The sequence below is a fragment of the Mastomys coucha genome, unplaced genomic scaffold, assembly GCF_008632895.1.
Source record: "Mastomys coucha isolate ucsf_1 unplaced genomic scaffold, UCSF_Mcou_1 pScaffold22, whole genome shotgun sequence".
NCBI classification, from domain to species: Eukaryota; Metazoa; Chordata; class Mammalia; order Rodentia; family Muridae; genus Mastomys; species Mastomys coucha.
In genome coordinates, this window is record NW_022196905.1 from 134,089,658 (window position 1) to 134,098,016 (window position 8,359).

Here is an 8,359-nt window from a genome sequence, read left to right on the forward strand (position 1 = left end):
AACAGGGCAACTCTGGGTACTAATGTAAGAACTCTTCCTCCTGAGCTCAGGGTCACCCTTTGGCCTCTGCCTGCCACCCCCATCCCTGAATCTCCTATCCAGTCTATCCTTAGGGACCCACCTGCATGGCCACCCCTTGCTCTGCTTGCCGCATGTCCAGTGTTTGCATATGTCTGTCCCTCACTATATTCTGTAACTTGAGGCTCTGGCCCATGCCGCCAGCACAGGAGGGACAGTACCCAATGCTACCTCACACCCAGCCACCACATATTGTACTTTTGCTGAACAGGTTTCCCCTCACCTCAGGTGTCCTGAAGTGAACTTATAACGTATGCCCATGATGTCTCAGGATCACTGAGAAGGCCAGCCAAGTATTTTAGATTTATTTTTAATAATAATTAAAAAATCTTCCGACAAGTGCTTCCGCACTTGTTACCCAGGGTTACCAATCCCCATAACTGACTGTTGATTTCCACTCAGTGGATGCACCTGCTGCATGCAGTCCAGAACCGTTTCCAGTGCCCCAGGCAGAACACAGGAGCCACGCAGAGAGAGTCCCCTGAGACCTGAGTGCTGTTTCCAGCTTCGAGGGCTAAAGGCAGAGAATGAGCTCTGTCCTGGCGCTGGAAAGATGGGTCGCAGAGACCCCAGTCACCGAGCATCTACACGTCTGAGTGTCTAGCACTGCTGACTGCAGGTCACCACACCTGGCACAGCCGGATCACTTCCTTCAGGGCCTTGAGCCTCTCCATACTCTTGTCCTTCACGGCCATGGCCAGGAGGACGGCTCTGTTTCCTGCTTCTTGCGACACAAATGCTACCAGGTTCTTTGCGAAGACATGGATGAGAGGCTGGGGAGGGAGGGAGAGGAAGACAGGGCCATGACTACAGGAAACCTCATCTGTTTCTATTTTTTTAAAGACAGGTTGTCATTTTCTGTAGTACCATGGAACTCATATAGCCCAGTTGGCCTTGAATTCATGGCAATCCTCCTGCCTAAGCCTTCTGAGTGCTGGGATTCCGGACATGTGCTATCATATCCAGTTTTGTTTGTCTTTTTTTTAATGAGTGTGAGCATGTACGCATCTGATGAGGCCTGAGGACAACTGCAGGAATCATCCTCAGAACACCAACCATCTACTCTGAGTCAGGATCTCTTACTGACCTGTATAGTCACTAATTAGGCCGGACTGCCTGGCCAGCCAACCACAGGATCCTCCTGTCCCTGCCTTCCAAGGATGTACCACATTCGCATGGTTTTTGCTTTTGCTTTCTGAGACAGAGTCACTTTATGTAGCCCTTGCTAGAACTTGGTACACAGATGAAGCTGGCCTCAAACTTGCACAGATCGGCCTGAGACAGCCTCCCCAGTGCTGGGAGTAAAGGCATGGACCACCATGCCTGGTCCCACACCTAGCTTTCTTACGTGAGTTCTGAGGGTTGAACTCAGGTTGTGCTTACAAGCAATTTATTAACAGAGCTACTTCCTCGGTCTCCATTGCTTAGATTTATTTATTTGTTTTTGTTGAGAGCTTTCTATGTACTGTTTTTTTTTAAGATTTATTTTATTTATTTTATGTGTATGAGTATACTGTAGCTGTACAGATGGCCGTGAGCCATCATGTGGCTGCTGGGAATTGAACTCAGGACGGCCCCACTCACTCTGGCCTATGTACTGATTTATTAATTGTTGTTGAGATAAGAGCACACAAGTTAGCCCTGTCTGATCTGGAACTTGCTATGAAGCTTAGGCCTACCTTAATCATCTCCCAAGTGCCAAGATTAAACATGAACATATGGCTATATTAGTCTCCACTACATATATATATATATATATATATATATATACACACATATATATATGTGTGTGTATGTATATATATACATATGTACATATATAATACAGATGTATCTTTACATATATCTTTATATAGGTCTATCTTTATATTTTATATAGATATATTTATATATATCTATATAAAATATTATATATAGGAGATACATATATGAGACAGTACAACTTGTGGCAGTCAGCTTTCTCTGTCTACTGTGGAATTATGGGATTGAACTCAGAATATCAGGCTTGCATGCCTTTAGCCCCTGAGCCAACTCAATGCTCCCTGTCTTTTTAATAGAGGGTGTTATATAACCCAAGCTAGCCTTATGTAACTGGGAATGAAACTGAACCCTGATCCTCCTGGTCCCACCTCCCAAGTGTGGGGAGAGCAGGGTCTATCCTTAGCTGGTCTCAGGCTCACTATACAGCTCAGTCTGATCACAAACTTGTAGCAATTTTTCTGCTGCAGTCTCCCCCTGAGAGGATGACAGGTGTGTATAGTCACACTCAGGACAGTGTATTTTCCTGATGATTTCCTTAAGGGACCCTGGCCAGCTTCTCATGCCTTCCCCTAAATCCCCTAAGCTAAGGCAACAGTGATTCAGAGTTCAAAGCAGACTGCCCATGAGGCATCATTAAGATTTTTCCTTGGTGCCTCTGCCTACCATCTCTTGGATTACCCCTAATCGAGACAGACATGTCTGCAAAGGGGACTGCTGTCAAGGCTCAAGAAGCAGACCTAAACATAAAGCCATCATGACAGGGTCAAACTGAGGAGATGGCTGTGACATAAAAATCAATACCTCCCCTGAGTGTTGAGTAAAATGCTGACACGCTGGGAAAAGCATCACTAGGGCCAGCCAGGACACCCTCAGTCCAGAAAGATCCTGGAAAATGCTCACTGTGCATACCTTGGGTGCATGTGGAGGTGTGCCGACCAGACACCCCATATCCCTAGACAAATGACACCAGAAAAAAAGATTCTCTCAATTCCCATTACCTCGTCCTGCCCAAGGAGGACTTTTGTGGTGAGCACTGGGTTGCTGATGTCATTGGCCACATTGCTGGGCTCCAAGGAGACTAGGGTACCCATCTTCCCGAATTGGGTCACTACAACCAGGATGTGGCTGCTGAAGGCGGTGCAGACCACCTGGGTGGGCACACCGCATACCACTTCTGTCTTCTGTTTAGATACCACCAGTGGTTTGTCTTCCATGGTTCCGTTCTGCAGTGGAGGCTTTAGTTTTAAAAGAAAAGAAAAAAGAAAAAAGAGGGATGGAGCAATCATCAGCTACAACCTGGAGCTCCACAGCAGAAATGTCAAGCAACCCATTCCATGCTGCAAGTGGTGGCACATGTCTGTCGTCCCAGCACAAGGAAGTCTGAGGCTGGAGAAGCCCCAGTTCGAGACCAACCTGAGCTACACGGGGAAGACCCTGATATCAATACCACGCACCAACTCAAAAGCGAGTGTGCGCATGCTCATGCAAGCTTTTGTTAGTGTCTTTGTCCCACCACGCTGCTTGCGAGTACCGCCATTCCCGCGAACAGCGGTCTCCCACTTCTAGATACTAGGGATGAGGGAAACCGCGGAGCTCACCAGGGAACTCCGACCGCGCAGACTGGGGATGGCTGGATCACTACTGACAGCAGTTGGGACCGAAACCCTCGGCAACCAGCGCTCACCGAACCAGCGGCGCCAGAAAGAAGTCTCAGTGAGCAACTAAGCCAGTTCTGGCTTAGCAGAAGTGCGGGCGAGCACTTCCGGTTCCGGTCCGTTGGGCCAATGGTTCGTGGGTCGCCGCAGTCCCAGAGCCTTAAGTTCCGTGGTAGGCAAAGGAGCTTACCTGCTTTGTGTTAAAAGGACAGTGTGCCTCTCCGAGCTTCAGGACCTCGTGGGCGGTGCGTGAGCCCCAGTGTAGGGGGCTAGCTGTGGACTGGGATGCCCTAGCTGTGGACTGGGATGGCAGTAAGAATTAATATTTGCCGGGCAGTGGTGGCGCACGCCTTTAATCTCAGCACTTGGGAGACAGAGGCAGGTGGGTTTCTGAGTTGGAGGCCAGCCTGGTCTACAGAGTGAATTCCAGGACAGCCAGGGCTACACAGAGAAACCCTGTCTCCAAAAACCAAAAACCAAAACCAAAACCAAAAACAAGCAAAAACAACCAACCAACCAAACAAAAGAATTAATATTTATTTTCACTTGTGCTAGGCTTTGGCTAAGGCACACTTAATATATCGTAACTTGTCTGTTTGTCTGTCTGTCAGTTTGCCTTTTTTAGTCAGGGTATCTCTGTGTAAGCCTGGTTGTCCTGGAACTCCTTATGCCAATCAGGCTGGCCTCTAACTCATAGGGATCTGCTTGCCCCTTCCTCCCGAATTCTGGGATTATTTTCATCTCCTCCTCCTTCCCCTCCTCCTCCTCTTTTTTTTTTTTTTTTCTGAGACAGGGCCTCAAGTACCCTAGGTTGATCAAGGAAAAAATTTGAACTCCTGATTCTCCTCCTTCCACCTTCTAAGTGCAGGGATGACAGGAATGCACACATGGTTTGTTGGTATGGGAATAACATCCGGGAGATTATGTAAGCCAAGTGAGCATTGATCAACTGAACTAAATCTCATCCCTCATTTAAACTTTTTTCTCCTTCCTTCTTTCTTTCATTTTCTTTCTCTTGGGTATTGAGGAACAAGCCTCATTTACAGTAGTTATTGCTTATCTTGTAGAATACTTAAAAGAATCAAACAGTATTTATTTGTTTGCTTTTGTATTATTTATTTGCATGAGCATTTTTTCCTTTCTGTATATGGTGCCATGTACATGCAGTACCCACAGAGGCCAGAAGAGAGCGCTGGATTCCCTAGAATTCAAGTTATAGATAGTTATGGGCTGCCATGTAGGCGATGGGAACTGAACCTGGTCCTTTTTTGTTTTGTTTTGTTTTTCGAGACAGGGTTTCTCTGTGTAGCCCTGGCTGTACTGGAACTCACTCTGTAGACCAGGCTGGCCTCGAACTCGGAAATCCTCCTGCCTCTGCCTCCCAAGTGCTGGGATTAAAGGTGTGCACCACCACCGCCCAGCTAGAACCTGGTCCTTAACAAGAGCAACAAGTGCTCTTTAATAGTAAGCTGTTAAATTAAAACCATCTTTTTCCTAAAAGTATAGATTGTAAATTGAGCATATTCCTCCCTTCCCTCCACCTTCCCTTTTCTCCCCTCCCTTCCTGTTAGGTCTCTTTATTTTCTTACACACACACACACACACACACACACACACACACACACACACACACGGTTCAGTGTGACTATGTAAAATCTAGGACCCACCAGAGAAAACATACTGTATCTGTCTTTCTGAGACTGGCGTGATTTGCTTAACACGGTTATCTTCAGTTTCATCTATTTTAAAGAATGGTATAACCTCATTCTTTTGTGTGTGGATTCCTGTGTGTTTGTGTGTGTGTGTTCCTGTGTGTGTGTGTTCCTGTGTGTATGTATGTGTGTGTGTGTGGTGGGGGTTCCTATGTGTATGTGTGTATGTGTGTGTGTGTGTGTGTGTGTATGTGTGGAGGTCAGAGGTTCTTCCTGTCTTTTGTTCTTTTCTTTCCTTTTCCCCTCTCCCTATTTTTTGGAGGCAGAATCTCATCATGTAGCCTTTGCTGGCCTGGAACTCATTATGTAGACCAGGCTGGTCTCGAACTCAAGAGATTCACTTGCCTCTGCTTGGGTTAAAGGCGAATGCTGTCACCATGCCTGCTACACCTTTGTTTCTTGCACCAGGGCCTAGAGCTTACTGGTTAGAACAGGCTGGCCGTCAGCAAGTCAAGGATTCCCTACTGTTGGGCATGCAGACTTTCCCAAATCTCCTGGCTTTTAAATATGGCCTCTGGCATTTTATTTTATTTTAATTTTAAAAATTTTATTTGTGTATTTGTTTGTGTATTTATTTATGTATGCATTTATTTATTTATTTGTGTGTGTGTGTGTGTGTTTGTAAGGCAAGAGCTTTACTGACGGAGCCATCCCCTCAGCCCATCTCGTTCTTCCTATGGCTGAATCCCCACTGTGTATATACTCCATATTTTCTATACCCATCCTTTTGTAGTTTGCCTAGATCATTTAATCTTTGCAGCTCCCTTAGACAGAAACACCACGAACACCCTTTGAAAATAAAATGCTTTGACCCCACCCTCACCTTCCTGGACATTCAACTTGATGCCTGGCCCGTTCCCTAGAGGATGCTGGGAGCTGGGTCTCTGACCCTTATCAGGTCCCAGCTGATGCTTGGAACCCCTGAGCCTCATTGAGGCTCAGGGGAAAGTAGGTGGAAGCCCTGTCCTACAGGGTGAGTTTTGCACCCAAAGTAGAAAACCCCACCATGTCTCCCTGAGAGAAGTTTCACTGACTGGGAAAGTCTTGAGCAGATACTGGGTCCCCAGAGGTTGATATAGTCCTGAAAACGCCAGCCTAGAAGCCTTTCTGTGCCTGCTGCTGATGGTTCTGAAAAAAGCCACACTTCTGCTTACCACTAAAGTCCTTAGACAGCTCAGGCATTTTTTTCTCAATAAATGTACCCTCTCTTTCCTTAAGTTAATGACTCCTTATCCAAGCTCCATCGAGTCATATGAAGCTTGCTTCTTCCAAAATGATTTCTTGGTGGTGTAAAAGAAAAGGCATACATACAAAGCATGATGGGAGTAGACAGAAATGGAGAGGAAACAAGTTTCTGAGCGTTCTCGCAGTCAGCACATGAAGGGGAAAGATTAGGGTTTTGTGCCACTAATACTCAAGAACCAAGGAGCATATAGATTTCTCAGCAAAGTCTTTTTGTCGGTTCTAAATTTAAACACCCGTCTGCCCACACACCGCAAAAGCAAATTGCTGGCATGTTGCTTTGCCTGGAGAAATCTTGAAAAGCTTTTGATCCACCTTGTTATGCCTTCTCTCTCTGAGGCAGCGGTCCAGGAACTCTGCCTCCCCAGCACACGGAAGCCCTGGACACATACTGATCACCTTCGCAGAAGGAAGATTGGAGAAGAAGGAAGACAGCGGTCTGGTCACATCGCTAAGTAGCTCTGAGGGGTCCACTTTGGACTGGTTTGGATCTTGAGCTATGGATGACAAAGAACAAGTCTGAAGGAAAACAGAGTTTGTTTTTTTTTTAAAAGGGTGTGTCAGGCTGAGCTGCCATTGTTTCAGGAATGGGACTTCCCTATGGCTGAGTGGGTGGGGCTCACACACTCAGGGCTCAGTGGGAAAAGCACTTTCTCTGCAATCCTGAAGGCCCGAGTTCGAATCCCCAGAACCCATATAAAAGTCTGGTGAGGTAATGTGTGTTTGTAACCCTGGTGCTTTCCAGGAAGATGGGAGATACAGACAGGAAAAGTCCCCAAAGTCTGAGGGGTGTATGGAGTGGCAATCAAGAGTCTCTGCTTCAAACAAGGGGGACAGTGAGAATCAGGACTTGAGGTTGTCCTCTGACTTCAGTGTGTGCCACAGTATGAGAACCACCCCGGGCACACATCACATACAAGGATAAGTGAAAAAACAAAAGAGTCTCCTTTAGTTTTCTCCTGTGTGTGTTGGAGCTATTGTTGCACTAGAAAGAAAGACAACTCCCTCCCTTTTTTAATTTTATTTATTTTTATTTCAAGACAGGATCTCACTATGTAGTCCTGGCTATCTTGGAACTCACTACATAGACCAGGCTAGCCTTGACCTCACAGAGATCTGCCCGCCTTGGTTTCCTAAGTGCTGGGATTAAAGGTGTCACAAGGCCAGGCAGGAAAGAAACTTAAGTAATCACATTTAAAATGGCTGTTGCTGGGGCTGGAGAGATGGTTCAGCAATGGCAAGTACTTAGCATTCTTATTGTTTTGAGTTTAGGTCCCAGCACCCACATATGATGACTCACAACCACCTGTAACTCCAGCTCCAGGGTATCTAATGCCCACTGATAACATTATTCACACACATGCACGATTACATATATATATATATATATATATATATATTCCCCTTTAGGCTCCTGTGTTTGAAAAACTTGGTCTGTAGTAGGTGTTGTGGAGCCTTGAGGAGGTGGAGCTTGGTTGGAGGAAGTGGGTCACAGAAGGCGGGCCTTGAGGCTTTATAGACAGACTCCACTTTCTCTTTATGCTCCCCCTTTTGAGTAGTGGATACAATGTGACTGGTCAGCATCCTGCTTCTGCCTCCACTTCAGCCCTGCCTGCAACCCACCCCAGTGGATATTGTCCCTCTGGAACTGTGAGCCAGAATACCCTTCCTTAAGTTGCTTTTGTCAGGGTATTTTATGACAGTAACAGAAAAACAAAGCAAGACAAAAGTGGAATTAATAGTGTCAATAGGGGGGCAAGAGTTTTATTAAGGTCAAGTGTGGTAGACCATTCCTGTAACCCTGCAGTTGGGAGGTTGAGGCCGGGAGATGGCGAAGTTGAGGCTTTGAGATCCAGACTGACTGAAAATCGACTTGAGAGGCTGGGGATGAACCTCAGTTGATAGAACACT

General features: G+C 46.2%; 1 protein-coding gene across 1 annotated transcript; it reads right to left on the minus strand.

Annotated features, from left to right (window-relative positions):
• Window positions 1-367: 367 nt before the first annotated feature.
• Window positions 368-3,609, minus strand: Psmg3 (proteasome assembly chaperone 3). The gene is made up of 3 exons (XM_031338509.1): window positions 3,438-3,609; window positions 2,838-3,074; window positions 368-851 (listed from the first exon to the last, which is right to left on the minus strand). The coding sequence occupies exons 2-3, from the start codon at window positions 3,051-3,053 to the stop codon at window positions 699-701; spliced, it is 369 nt and encodes a 122-aa protein (XP_031194369.1). The 5' UTR covers window positions 3,054-3,074; window positions 3,438-3,609; the 3' UTR covers window positions 368-698.
• Between the last annotated feature and the right edge of the window lie 4,750 nt (window positions 3,610-8,359).